General features: G+C 41.7%; 2 protein-coding genes across 5 annotated transcripts in view; one reads left to right on the top strand and one right to left on the bottom strand.

The window, feature by feature from the left end:
* LOC125723838 (interferon-induced protein 44-like) overlaps positions 1 to 5,427 on the top strand; it is a 48,388-nt gene extending 42,961 nt beyond the window's left edge. For all 3 annotated transcript variants that reach the window (XM_049000674.1, XM_049000673.1, XM_049000676.1), the window contains 4 exons: positions 183 to 335; positions 508 to 679; positions 1,017 to 1,117; positions 5,006 to 5,427. In XM_049000674.1, coding sequence (XP_048856631.1) covers positions 183 to 335; positions 508 to 679; positions 1,017 to 1,117; positions 5,006 to 5,182 — 603 coding nt within the window. In that variant the 3' untranslated portion in view covers positions 5,183 to 5,427. The remainder of the gene's footprint in view (positions 1 to 182; positions 336 to 507; positions 680 to 1,016; positions 1,118 to 5,005) is intronic.
* Positions 1 to 15,356, bottom strand: part of LOC125723832 (NACHT, LRR and PYD domains-containing protein 12-like) — a 240,480-nt gene that overhangs the window by 101,173 nt on the left and 123,951 nt on the right. The gene's annotated exons all lie outside the window — the stretch shown is intronic.

The following is a 15,356-nucleotide window of genomic DNA, read 5'->3' as shown; positions in this document are numbered from 1 at the left end:
TCTCCCCACACCCCCATTTTAATGCTGGTTGTTAAGTCCATTATCCTTGTATTGTTTAAATAAAGTGGGTGGCCTGAGCTGAAGACCTCCTCACCAGTGGCCACCAAGTTACATCATTTTGAGATGCCTGCTGAACTGGATAAGCAGGTAGAAGGTGAATGACATCATGTGTCTTCTTCCAGTATCACACTTACCAGGTGAAAGCGGGCCGAGGCGGACAGCCTCTGGGATTCCTACTGTGTGACACCATGGGACTGGAAGCAAGGGAGGATGGAGGGGTGAGAACTGAAGATATTGAGAGCATCCTGAAGGGCTACGTTCCAAACAAGTACCAGGTAAGAACTGTGTATCTAACCACACCTCAAAAACTACTGCTATATGAATACAGTTATGCTGTTGTTACATAAGTGTCATATGAAAGGACTCGCATTGCTTTTCGCTTGAGTTTCCTATGATCTCACAGTCAGTGCATGTCTGTATGTCATTCACACCTTTTTGTTTGTTTAGTTCAACCCTGTGCAGCCAATGAAAGCTGATAACTCTCAGGCATGGAGCACATTGGCTCTTAAGGACAGGATCCACTGTGTGGTGTATGTGATGGACGCCTCCACAACTGGAATTGTGGACCAAGGAATGAAGAATAAAATTGATGAAATCAGAAAGAGAACTAACTCGGCAGGTCAGTGAGTGTGGAGAACAGGGAGGGAGGTGGCATCTATGACGGAGTGTGTGTCAGTGGGGGAGGGGGTGGATCTGGGGGTCACAATTCACAAGCGACTATTTTGTATACATGTTGTAATATGCTTTAACACCTGCTTTTCCTGAACCATGAATAATACTGAACAATCATACGGGAAAGTAGAAATATAAGTTCACCCATGAGAACTAATGTATTTGGATATTCAGTATGAACACAGAGAAGTTCAGTTTACTGGACTGGAATATGGCAAACTGAACGCTTTCCGTGCCTTTGGCATACAACATGACTAATACAGTGTTTCTGTTGATGTTTTTAGAGGTCCCTCTATTGGTGCTACTGACCAAGGTGGACAAAGCGTGCCCACATGTGGCAAAGGACTTGAAGAAGGTGTATCACAGCTGCTACATAAAGGATATGGTGAGTTTCAGGGTCTAACACTGGACTCAGTGTCTCACCCTGATATATTCGGGACTCCATATACTGCAGCTGTAGTTCATTATTTGGAGAGAGACTTCACAGTTGTATTCCTTCCACACACATACATATATACGTTGAAAATGCATAAACAGAATGCATTTCATTAATATATATAAAGCTGTGTGATATGACGATATATATCGGATGGCGAAACAATAATGTTTGTCATTTCATATCGTTTATTTTGTGGTGCCATGAAATACGCTGTTTTTGGCAACATTTTTTTCATTATTTGGATGACAGTTTGCTTTAAATAAGTTGTTACACGTCACCACATGGGATGTGGCCCCCATATGGACGTTTTTATGGGACTTTGTAACCTACAGAAGACAACTGACAAATATGTACAATGAGGCACAAATATCCACACATTTGTATTTTTTAAGCTTGTGTTGTGTAAAATCATATCCAGAAAAATACAGAGTGATTTGTACACATGAAACGTGTTTTGCACATTTGTGGATCACGTTCTGCCTATTTGTAGATCGTTACATTTGTGGCTTCCATCCTGTTTATTTGTGGAATAACAACAGTGCTAACCACTGTACCACCATGCAGCTCCTAATAATTATCCATCCATCCATTTTCCAAACCACTTATCCTACTGGGTCGCGGGGGGTCCGGAGCCTATCCCGGAAGCAATGGGCACGAGGCAGGGAACAACCCAGGATGGGGGGCCAGCCCATCGCAGGGCACACTCACACACCATGCACTCACACATGCATACCTACAGGCAATTTAGCAACTCCAATCAGCCTCAGCATGTTTTTGGACTGTGGGGGGAAACCGGAGTACCCGGAGGAAACCCCACGACGACATGTAGAGAACATGCAAACTCTGCACACATGTGACCCAGGCGGAGACTCGAACCCGGGTCCCAGAGGTGTGAGGCAACAGTGCTAACCACTGCACCACCATGCCGCCCCTCCTAATAATTACAATAATAATAATAGTCAATAATAATAACGATAATGATAATTGCCCTGTGTCCAATGACCGCCAGTTACTGTAAACAGTAAAGTACACATAACTGGACATGTCTGTATTATTTTGGTTTATACTTATTAATCCATTGATTCTATCTTTAGTACTTTAAATGGACAGAGTACAGTTATTATTAGTAGCGGAAAAGTATTGTGAGGGAACGCAAAACTATTGAGAGGAAACACAAAACAAATAAAAAATATATTTTCTCAGCCTGACATCTTAGGGACTCCATATATTGCAGCTGATCTGTAGAAAAAAAAATCACAAATACATCACTATTGTCATGATCACGCTGGAAGCGGGCGATTGTCGGGCAGGCGAGCGAGCAAGGAGCAGGCAGACAAGCGGGATACGGGGAAAACGGGTCTTTAATCGGGGAAAACGTAGCAGGTAGAGCGAGACGAGACACAGGCATTGACGAACATCAGGTAACATCAATGACGGACAGGGCAAACAGGTAAGACCAGGACTTAAAACAGGACAGGACTAATCAAAGTAATCGGACACAGCAGGAGACGATCAGGGAAGCACACATGGGTAATCAGGCGTGGCACACACGAGGAGCGGACAAGCCGGGCATGACAACTATCAACAAATATGTGGTTTTATTTATGATGTATGAAATCAAAATCATTGGGATGCAAAGGAAAATGGCTCTTCGCAATTTTCTTTTAAACTGTAATCATAGGCTTATTGATTAAACATAAGTATTCATTTATTTCCATGACAATATTGTATATAATATTTATTTTGTCACCCTGGTCTATTTCATTGCACATAAGAGAAGCCACATAGAATAATAACCAAAGGGTGAAGATTTTGATTTTGATTTTATTTTGAAAGATCACTTTGTTATGGAAGGCCATTTGGGACTTAACGTCTACTTTGACGCCCGTGTCAACACGTCAGACAAATTACGTCTTAACACGTATATTATTTATGTGTTAAGCCGTTCGGACATCTTAACACGTCTTAAAACTGCATGTTAATACGGCCAATTTGAACCTCTTAAGACGTTTGTACCTTTAATGCATCTATGCTATTGGTTGGCATAAACGTACAATTTTGACGTAAGGGCTATACGTATGCAGTACGTGCTCTGTACGTTGTAGTCCCGTGATCTCTACGTTCAGCCATGTGAGTCCTACGTTGTTAATACGTATAGGCAACGTATGTATTACGTGTCAAACGTGACTGTGATGTTGTATTCGGCACAGTCCATTTGTTGGAGGGGTGAATCGCGGGCTTATTTAAACTGGCAGAACAGATATCTTTAAATCTTTACAAAGCATAACTGACAGTTTTAACATTTAATGAAACTGGAGCAAAAATGGTAAATCTGGCTAATATTGATTTAACTGCACTGGTGTCTGTATTTGTGCTGAACAGTTCAGATGAGCTAAACTTATCATTTTGATCACTTTCTGTTATGCATTAACAGCAAAAACTATATATTCAGCAACGAAACGTATGTAGTTATTAACTTATTTGTAATAAGGAGTTTATAGTGAACGGTCATAGCAACCGTATAAATGGCATAAAAAATTTAGCTGCCTTATATTTTACCGGATGTACGTCGCATAGCCATTCTAGATATCTGAAATGACAATTGTGGATAGGAAGAATGTCATTGTGGATAGCTGAAATGCTCTATTTGACTAGGAAGAATTGAATTAGAGATATCTGCAATACATATCCAGTCTAGCGACTAAATGTTGAAACTTCTTGCCATACTTTTGTTTGTATTGTTCCTGTGCTGCAGTATTGAACTATTTTAAAATGCAAAATAATTATTCTGTGACTGCATTGTTTATTTTTTCCCCACGTATTTTAAACAAATCTAATAAAAAAACTGTAAAAACATGGAACCGATCAGGCAGTGACAGTCAATCAGCCACCTGAGATCATTATCTAGTGACCGAGGAACATTTTTCTCTTCTTGCCATGACTGTCTGCAAGGCTTCCCCTGAAAAACCGATAAAGTGGTAGCACCCAATTTTAAACGTGTTAAGACATTCAAATTGGCTGCGTTAACATGTAGTTTTAAGGCGTGTTAAAATGTCCGAATGGCTTGACACGTAAATAATGTACGTGTTAAGATGTAATTTGTTTGACGTGTTCACACGAACATCAAAGTAGACATTAAGTCCCAAATGGCCTTCCATACTTTGTTGACCGCAAGACGCATTGCAAAATGCTGTCTGTATGTGAAGTTATATGTCTGTCTTTAGATGTAAAAATATAATGTCTGTAGCCGTGAGATAATTCCGTCTCTAAGTAAAAAGCAAAAAAGTTTAAGACGTTTTGGCCCTAAAGGGCTTCCATAAGAGGGTGCAGCGAGCGCGTAGACTGTATGGGTTTTCTGCTCACGAACGCATACACACGTACCTCATATTTTGAGACTAATAATTTATTACTGAGTGGGCAAGCGAGTATTGTGTAGAGTCAAGCATATAGTGAGGATGATATTTCTGCTGACGAGTGCATATGCAAGCGTGGTTTTTATGTGCGTGAGTTTTGACACTAATTAAACACCATAGACCCTTTCGAGGTCCGAATTTGTACAGTTGAATGCTTCTCGACCCATAGAAGTTCTAGTAGGAAAGGTTGAGATCCAAGATATTGCATTGAAAAAAAATTCAACAGACCTGTTTGATATCAGAGTTGGGGCGAGTTAAGAGGTATTCGAGTTCCGAGGTTCTACTGTACATTCACATTCAGCAGCATCTGCTAAAGGCAGATTTATACCATTTCAGTTATGACTTATTACAACCCTGCTTGACACTAATGTCGCAATACAGCAGCTGAAAAAAATACATGAATGTATGTGTCTCTCTGCAGATCTACAGAGCTAGCGAGTGTCTAGGCATCCCATCGTCAAATGTGATTCCAGTGAAGAATTACCATGATGAGAGTGAGCTGAGTGACACCTGTGACATCCTGCTCCTCCGGGCTATGAAGCAGATGCTTGACTTTGCTGACAATTACTTTGACAGCTGGGAGGACGACACAGAGTAGATGAATTGATCATATTGAGGGGTTGTGCCATTGCCTCAATCTGTCCATATCCTTGTGTTCTACACCACACCTTAGGTCCCTGTAAACCTGCATTAGGCTGTTTCTGTACATTTCCTGACACACAAACCTTTTCATAACCTGGATTTATAATTGTCTTTTTATTTGAGTATGAATGATGCTTAGATATAATCTATATGTTTTATGATGAGCTTTTAAATAAAACAGACGACCATGGGTTCTATGTAGCCTTTACTGTGCACTGGGGTTCTTCCTTTAACACGTTTTACCAGGACTGATTTCCATACCACAATACCCTTCGACATGCGGATTAATCTAATTATTCTAATATCATGACATCCCCCTTCTTTTAGAAAAAACTAAAAAGGTCTTACTATCTTCATTAACCATCGAACAGGTATATTAAACCACTCAAAAGCAAACAACATATTCATGTTTTAAACCAACATTACAGCATTACCAGTGTCTAATTTCTACTTTTTTACTTTTTCTTTTTCCTTTCTTTGAACAGGATTAACTAGTAGTACACAACCTCCCTACACATTGTACCAAACATAAGAACGTGAAGTATGTACTGGTTACTGAGGCTACTCCTCAAAAAGCCTCCTTGGTTTCACAATGACACGTCTGCTCGCTGTCTTGACTGGATGCGGTTCTGGTCCTGTTGGACTTACACTCCTTTCTGGTGTGCTGTTTTGAATGTCCTGTTCCTTGGGTGTGCAGGAACTGTCACAATCTTCCTGATGTGGCATTTGTTTACTGTCAGAGTCCATTAGAGCCATGTTTTCTTGTTGCTTGGTATTCCTCAGAAACTTTCTGTTTCTCCTGAACACATGTCCATCCGGTGTTTGTACCACAGAAGGTCTGGGGTGCCGATCAAGTGCTGTAACCTGTGCCTTATTCCACATGCCATCCTGCCAAAGTCTTACGTGGTCTCCAACCTGAAGCTGTGGAAGCAACTTGGACCCTTTATCAAAGTATTGCTTCTGCTTCCTTTGCCTGGCTTCTAACAAACTTTTCACTGGACTGTATGGTATGTGAGGCTTAAGCAGTTTTTTAGAAATTGGAAGTCTGGTTCTTATCCGCCTGCCCATCAACAGCTGTGCTGGTGATGCTCCAATGTCTTCCATCGGGGTACTTCTCCAGTTTAGCAGAGCGAGGTAAGGATCTCTTCCTGCAGCCTTAAACTTTTTCTGCATGCCTTTGACTGTTTGCACTCCTCTCTCAGCCATGCCATTAGACTGAGGATGGTGGGGGCTAGAGGTCTTGTGACAAAACTCCCACTCTTTTGCAAAGTTCTGGAACTCCCTAGAACTAAATTGTGGACCATTATCAGAAATAACAGTTTCAGGGATTCCATACCTGGAAAACTGCGACTTCAGATGGGTTATGATGTTAATACTTCTTGTGTCTCTCTTCAGCCACTCAATTTCGATGAATTTTTAGTAATAATCCACCAAAATCAAATAGTATTGCTCGTCAAATGTGAATAAATCAACGCCTATCTTCTGCCACGGCCTATCTGGTGCGGTATGTGGACACAGTGGCTCCTTGCTTTGAAACGTTTGGAATGTGAGACACACATCACAATTGCTCACCATATCAGTAATGCTCTTAGACATTCCAGGCCAGAAAAGCATATCTCTTGCTCTCCTCCTACAACTCTCTATGCCTAGGTGACCTTCATGAATTAGTTCCAACATCTCACCTCTCATTGTTTCTGGAACAATAATCCTCTCTCCTTTGAAGAGAATGCCTTCCATGATCGAAATTTCCTCTCTGTAATTCCAGTACTCTTGTATTTCTTTAGCAACGTGACATCTTCTTTCAGGCCATCCACTATGCACAACATCAGTTAGCTTCCTCATTGTCCCATCCTTACTTGTTTCTTCTCTGAACTTGACCAATTTCTGTTTTGTCACAGGTAAGTGTGCCATAACCAGGTGAACCTGAGCTTCAATCTCTTTGTCAGTCATATCAGTCTTTGGTAAGTATGCTCTGGATAAAGCATCTGCAACATACATTTCTTTTCCCGGTTTGTATTGCACACTGACCTGATAGTTCTGTAACCTCAACAACAATCTCTAAATTCTGGCTGGTGCTGTATTCCAAGGTTTTTTCATGATTGCTTCCAGAGGCTTGTGGTCAGACCCTACTTTGACATCTCTGCCATACACAAACTGATGGAAACGCTCAACTCCAAATACTGTGGCTAACATCTCTTTCTCAATTTGCGTAGCGTTGTTCCGTCTCAGTCAGTGCATGTGAAGTATATGCCACTGGTTTGTCGTCTTGCAGCAATACAGCTCCCAATCCACTTTTGGACGCATCAACGGAGACCGTCACTGGTTCATGAACATCGAAGTATCTGAGTACAGGTGTTTTAGTAAGCAGACTTTTTAGCTTTGTGAATGCTTGCTGATGCTTTTCTTGCCATTGCCATGTACTGTCATCTCTAGTGAGTTGACGTAACTGCTCAGTGTGTCGTGACATGTTAGGAATAAACTTGGCAAGGTATGTGACCATTCCAAGGAATCGTTCCACGTCTTTTTTGCACTCTGGGCTGGGCATTTCTCTAATGGCCTCAATTTTACTGGAGTCAGGCTTCAAACCATCTCGTGAGAGAATATGACCAAGATATTTGATTTCCTCAACTCCAATTTTGCATTTTTCTTTATTCAGTCGAAAATTCTTAGCTCTGGCTCTCTCCAACACTTGTCTTAACCGTTGGTCATGCAGTTCTTTTGTCTCCGCCCAGACAAGAATGTCATCAATATACGTTTCAACACCTTCAATCCCTTCAAACAGCTGTTTCACCGTTATGTGGAACACTTCAGGTGCTGAGTTGATCCCAAAGGGAAGACGAAGAAACCTATAGCGACCAAAATGGGTATTAAATGTACAAAGACGAGAGCTAGCGTCATCTAACTTAAGTTGCCAAAATCCTGAACTGGCATCCAGAACTGAGAAGTATTGAGCTTTTGCCAGTTGACTTGTTATTTCTTCCACTGCCGGTAGCTGATAATGTTCTCTCATCACAGCTGTGTTGAGCTCCCGAGGGTCCAGACAGATTCTCAAGCTGCCATTAGGTTTTTCCACCATCACAAAAGGGTTGACCCACTGTGTTGGTTCGTCAATCCTTTTAATCACCTCCATCTTTTCCATTCTGTGCAATTCTGTTCTAAGTTTTTCCCTCAATGCAGCTGGAACCTTTCTGGGTGGGTGGACTTTTGGAGCTACTCTCTCATCTATCTGGATTCTGTGTTCACCCTCAAGGCAACCTGCTCCTTCAAACACATCAGAATATTCAGTGAAAATATCATTTGTGCTCAATGTCATCACCCTCTGAATAAGTTTCATTTTTTCACAAGTTTGAATTCCCAGTAAGGGTTTTGCCTCATTTTTTACCACTACAAATTCCACAATATATGTGTCATTCTTGTAGCACACTTCCAGGTTACATGTTCCCTTTACAGGTATTTTTTCTCCTGTGTAAGTAGACAAGTTTACAGTGCTGGTTCTCAGTACAGGCTTCTGGTCCTATTTTTAAGTCAACTCTCCATTCGTCTGATGGTGGTTGTGTCTGCACAACACCCACAAACAAAGTTTTACATTCTTTAGAGTCTTCTTCATCATCAACCACATGTATTTTTTTCGATCTGCACATTTTAGCAAAATGATTCATTTTTTCACAGTTCTTGCACTGTTTACCAAAAGCTGGACAACTTTGCAGTGCATGCTCGGTACCACATCTTTTACAATGAAATGTGTATTTCGTTTCCTTTTCACTTTTATTTTTATGCATTGGAACTTTTCGGTGCATCTGCTTGTGCTTCACGGCATCAATATGCCTGCCATCACGTGGAGATGCTTGCGCGGTCATATCCTCCTCTTGCATTTGCTGTATTTGTGCCTTAGTAGTCTCCGACGCGACACATATCTGTACAGCTTTTCCGAGAGTAATGTCGGCCTCCCATAACAGTCGTTCCCTTAAAGCATCAGGGGAAATGCCACAGACTACACGGTCCCTAATGAGTGAGTCAAATAAATCACCGAACTCGCATGACTGTGCCCTTCGTTTTAGCTCTGTAACATATTGGGTAATAGACATATCCCCTTGCAAACAGGTGAAAAACTTGTACCGTTCGTACGTTTTATATTTTTTTTCGGGTTGCAGTACTCCTCGAATTTATCCATGAGAATTTCCAAGCTATACTTGTCATCAGCATTGTGAAACGCGAAGGTGTTATACACTTCCACTGCATCTTCACCAGCCACATGAAGAAAGAGCGAGGACTATACCTTAGCAGGTTTGCTAGCACCTCCAGTAGCAGCTAGATACAACTCAAACCGCTGTCGAAATCTTCTCCAATTTTCGGAAACGTTGCCAGTGCGTAAATCAAGTCCTGACGGCGGCTTTAACCCTTCCATTATTTTTTTTCTTCAGTAAGTTGTTTATTTTGTTCTATTATTTTAACAACCAACTTCTGACACCATGTTTTATGATGAGCTTTTAAATAAAACAGACGACCATGGGTTCTATGTAGCCTTTACTGTGCACTGGGGTTCTTCCATTAACACGTTTTACCGGGACTCATTTCCATACCACAATACCCTTCGACATGCGGATTAATCTAATTATTCTAATATCGTGACAAGGACAGTTAGGTTGAAGAAACTGTTAGTAATCATTTGTTATCATTTCTGTATAATCAGCAATGAGTGTAAATATGTCTATACATTATTTTGTTTTTCTTTACCTTCATACTTTAGATTATATTAGTTTACACGTATCCTGAGCACGTGTTTAAATAGTTGTCCACCTGAGTAAAACCAGAACTTCTTCTTACTCTCACAGTCTTTTCTTTGTTCTCACTCCAAGACCCCTGCCCCCCATTGACTATAAATAAAGGTGCCAAGGGGAACCACCCTTTGTAACACATTCCTTTGTAGCCTAGCATGCAGAGAGTGTGGTTACCCTTGTGCAAGTAAAACTCTAAGTGTGTTGTCTCGTAATTAATGGTGTGTACAGAGTTGGAGTGGAAAGCCTGTCGCTTTCTCCAACATATACTGTATTGTAGTTTGGTCCTGTGTGCAGGGTTGGAGTGGAAAGCCTGACGCTTTCTCCAACAAGGACAATATTGTAGAATCAGCTGTCTGGCTACAGACTCACTCCATTCATCACGGGGACTGCACAGTAGTATCTGGCAAACTCAGTAGGGGGTGAATCTGCATTTACATCAACAACCAGTGGTACTCGAACTGTCACTGTTCAAGTGATGTAAACACTGTTCAAGTGATGTGGAGCACTGAATGCTGAAATGCGGACAATTTTATTGGCCTAGGAAGTTTAACGCTGCTTTCATTCTGCCTGTTTACATTCCTCCACATGTAAACTGCACGGCAGCATTGGGCACATTGAATGAGGCTATAAGCGCACAAGAAAACAAACATAATGATACAGTGTTTACAGTAACTGGTGATTTTAATCATTGTAACTTAGGGACTGTGATACCAGCATACCAACAACACCTTACATTTCCTACATGGGAAAAAAACACACATGCATAGCAATGTGAAGGAGGCGTACAAGGTTGTACCTGGTCCCCACTTTGGACGGTCTCCATTCCTCTACCCAGCATACAGACAGCTCCTCAAACAGGCCCGCACTGTGATGTCATTTTATGTGGCCTACCACTTCATGGCTGAGTTGCTGTTGTTCCGAATTTTTCCATCAGTTCCAACAGTTGAGTGTGGAATATTTAGTAGCTAGGAAATCTCACAGATGGACTTATTGCACAGGTGGCATCCTATCGCAGTACCATGCTTGAATTCACTGACCTGACTGAATTCACTGTGTGTGTGTGTGTGTGTGTGTATATATATATAGCAGAGCAGCGGTGATCGTGCGGGCAGGCGTGCGAAGACTAGGCAAGACAGGCAAAATCGGGCAAACTACGGGTTTAATTATGGAACTGGGACCATAGAACAACACGAAACCACACCATAACCACAAGAGATCCACAATGACGGACAAGGGGAACAGGTAAGATCAGGACTTAAATAGGACGTGACTAATCAAAATAAGCAGACAAAGATGGAGACGATCAGGGAAGCACACGTGGGTAATCAGGGGGCGTGGCACACATGAGGAGCCGACGAGCTGCGTCGCGTCACGTCCTGGGTCGCGTCACGTCCTGATTAGTCACGTCCTATTTAAGTCCTGGAGTCCTCTATCGCTCATAGAACCCGCATACAGTGGAGAAACAAAGGTGATGGGACCATGGGGGGCCATGCCAATCATGGCCTTGAAAGTGGTGGGTGACTTGTAACTGGAAAACACCTCACTTTGCAGAACAAGAGATGATGGTGTTTGACAAAAGATTTCTGTACAGTCCAGCACCACTTGTGTATTTGCATATGGGGAAAACTCTGGTGGTAATTGAGCTTATATGGCTTCTTTTGGTAGCCACAGACGGATAAAACCAAGAAGGTGGTACAGAAAGTGTGTCCAGGTCGTCATAATTCTGCTGACAGGGTTAATTTAACTTGATAGGGCTGCAGCTATCGATTATTTTAGTAATCGAGTAATCTATCGATTATTCTATCGATTGATTGGGTAACCGGATAAGAAATACTTTTGTCTTATTAAAGAGCAATAGTAACTATTCAAAACAGAAAACATAGACAGGTCTCTTAAAACTCATAGGTTTCCTTTTTAGGAACATTTTTAATGATTGAACTTCATACTGTCACGCCCACAAGGGCGGGACCGAGCACCGACAGACAATCGTCAGCTAATTGCTCTGGGTCATAAAGCTGTTGAAGTTCTAGGCTCATTGTGACGTATTGTTGCCATTCTTCTAATGTGCCATAGCGAGCAATTCTCTGTCTCTTGTTTTCTCCAATCGCCCTGCCTGCTGTGTCCCTCCCTGCTGTTCCGCCTGCCCTGTCTGTCTCACCTGTTCCATCCGCCTGCCTTCCCCTGCCTGCTCCATCCTGCCCTGCTGTTCCGCCTGCCCTGTCTGTCTCGCCTGTTCCATCCGCCTGCCTTCCCCTGCCTGCTCCATCCTGCCCTGCTGTTCCGCCTGCCCTGTCTGTCTCGCCTGTTCCATCCGCCTGCCTTCCCCTGCCTGCTCCATCCTGCCCTGCTGTTCCGCCTGCCCTGTCTGTCTCGCCTGTTCCATCCGCCTGCCTTCCCCTGCCTGCTCCATCCTGCCCTGCTGTTCCGCCTGCCCTGTCTGTCTCGCCTGTTCCATCCGCCTGCCTGCCCTACCTGCCTGCTCCATCCTGCCCTGCTCCTCCATCTGCTTCATGTCCCCCTTCCCATCGTCGTCTTGTCCCGTCACTCCAAGTAGGACTGACCTTCCTGGACACCGACCTCTTACCTGCCCCATGACCACGACTTCGGATTCTCCCTTTGACCCTGCTTGTTTCTGGTTTGATCATTAAACCAGTTGGACACTGCATTACGGGGTCTGTCTCTTCTGTCGTAACCAGGCATCACACATACAACTACTGACAAAACCCTTTAGTGCATTTATGTACATATATTTTTTTTTTGAAGAAAATACTTTTAAATGCAAAAATAAATAAAATAATGTCAAATTAAATTACTGAAAAAAGTATATATATCTTAAACTAAGGCATCTGAAAGGTTCTGAAAGGATTTTATCACCTGCACTGTAAAAAAAAAAAAGAATCTGTCAAAAAATGGAAAATGTACTGGAAGAAAATTACCGGCACATTTTCCATTAACAGACTCACAGTTTTCTGCAGTTTGTTGTTCCAAGGAATATTTCTTAAATAATAGTTTATTTCCACTTTTAATTCTTCTTTTAATTCTTTCAATGACACTCACTTATTTTGGGAAATTTGGGTGCATCTTTTTTACCAGTATAATAAACCCAAGTTTAACAAGTAATTTCCCCAATGCCAATTAAAGGGCCATAATCAGCATCTGATACAAAGCAGTACCATGCAAGTGTCTTTGCTCACACAAGCCTGATGCACATCTTCTGCTCCGTTGGGAATCAAGGGATTTGCTCAAGAGCCCAAAGACATGGAGCTACTCAGCTACAAGCCTGGCCCCTTAAAATAAAAGCAAAAAATTGTCATGTAAATTTACAACAAACTACAGGCAGGAGAGATATTATTTTACTATTAATTTTACAGTATGTTACTATTATAATAACACTGGAAAGACTTGTGGGATTTGCACTAATTAAATAAGGCAGCATTTTTGCACTCATTTATTTTGGGGTATATTTAAACTGATTTTTTTTTAAAGAAAAGTATACCCAAATTTAGGAAATTAAATATTTTGAATAAATGAAGCTGAAGCTCACTCACGCTGTAAACCTTGCTAGGTCGAGTTTACTCAAATCAGAGGAAATTGCTTGCCTCAAATGATTTAAGTTGAAAAGCTCAGTTTTTCAAGTTGCTTGAACTTGAATATGTTATTAAACACTCTAAACGATGTAAGTGGATTTAGCTTAAGTAACTTTTCATAGGAAATGAACTGCAATGTCCCTGAATTAATTTAATTAATACTCAATAAGCTCAGTTCATTTAAAATGCCTAATCTCAGGAGTCATAAATCTAGGAGTTAATAAATCGAATTCACTTTCAAGTATTTCGCCTGAAATACGTAATACAAGTTTAGAATAATTTCCAGGGAAAGCATTTCCGGTAAGGCAGTGCTCATTGACACAGATTATAAAGCTTGTTTGACTACGCAACAAAATTTAGCAGGGCTGAGAGAAGGTGAGAGCTCCCCTAGTGGCAAATCAAATCGTTTTGCTCTTTTAATATTTCAATTTTAATTAGGTTTTATGCACTTGTCCTATTCAACATCATGAAAGTGAATTAAAAATCTATGCTATGCAAATATAAATCCAGCACTATTGGTCTACAGGATAGTGGGCAGTTCCAGAATCCACATAGCAAAGAATATCACTGCCTTAGCTCATTTCTGCAAATACAAGGCTAGAAGGCCAAGTGCAGGTAATCAAAATGGCCTTACATTAACAAAGACATCACCCCAGAAAAGCATTACATGAGCAACACAGTTGTTTTATTTTTAAAATCTCAACAGAGAACATCTTGCAAGGTCAGTATTTGGCAGAATTTCCTTCATAACGGTGGGTAAAATATACCACAGCTGCAGAGCAGCCCAGCCTTGGCAGAATAGCCACATGTTAATGAGCTCCTGAGCTAAGACCTTTACTCCCAAAGGGACAGAAAACTGTATCAGGCCATGCTGGCAAAGACCCTTGCATCAAACCTGGTACCACTTTGTGTTGGATGCTGAAGAGGGCCCTTTAAATACATTAGGCGTGTTATTTGCTAAACTTGGGTTTACTTTACTCATAAAAAATAATAACCCAATTTACCCAAACGAGTGAGTATAAATATGCTGCCTTAACTGATTTGAGTAAATATCATAGGATGGTACTGTGACAGTAGGTAGACTTTAACTTCCATCCATCCATTTTCCAAACCACTTATCCTACTGGGTTGCGGGGGGTCCGGGGCCTATCCCAGAAGCAATGGGCATGAGGCAGGGAGCAACCCAGGATGGGGGGCCAGCCCATCGCAGGGCACACTCACACAGCATTCACTCAAACATGCACTCCTACGGGCAATTTAGCAACTCCAATTAGCCTCAGCATGTTTATGGACTGTGGGGGGAAACCGGAGTACCCGGAGGAAACCCCACGACGACATGGGGAGAACATGCAAACTCCGCACACATGTGACCCAGGCGGAGACTCGAACCCGGGTCCCAGAGGTGTGAGGCAACAGTGCCTACCACTGCATCACCATGCCGCCCCAGACTTTAACTTGATTTATTTAAAATGTTTCCTAGAATAGGCGTATACTTTACTTAAGAAGGGTTTAAATTCAACCCAAAAAAGCGAGTGCAAATTGTTACATCATTTAATTTGAGCTAATTCTACAGTTTATTTATTTGCAGTTTACGTACTGAATTACAGTGCATTGCTGCATTTTATCGGCAAGGTTCTCATAAATATTGCCCTATTTTCTACAGTATTGTACTATTTTACTGATAAACAGTGTCACTGTGATAATTTCACTGTTTATTACAGCAGGGGTGCAGATTGGACCCACGACCCTGGAGGTGTGAGGCTAC

This window comes from Brienomyrus brachyistius, unplaced genomic scaffold (assembly GCF_023856365.1).
Source record: "Brienomyrus brachyistius isolate T26 unplaced genomic scaffold, BBRACH_0.4 scaffold52, whole genome shotgun sequence".
Classification (NCBI taxonomy): Eukaryota; Metazoa; Chordata; class Actinopteri; order Osteoglossiformes; family Mormyridae; genus Brienomyrus; species Brienomyrus brachyistius.
This window is presented reverse-complemented; position numbering and strand designations above follow the sequence as displayed.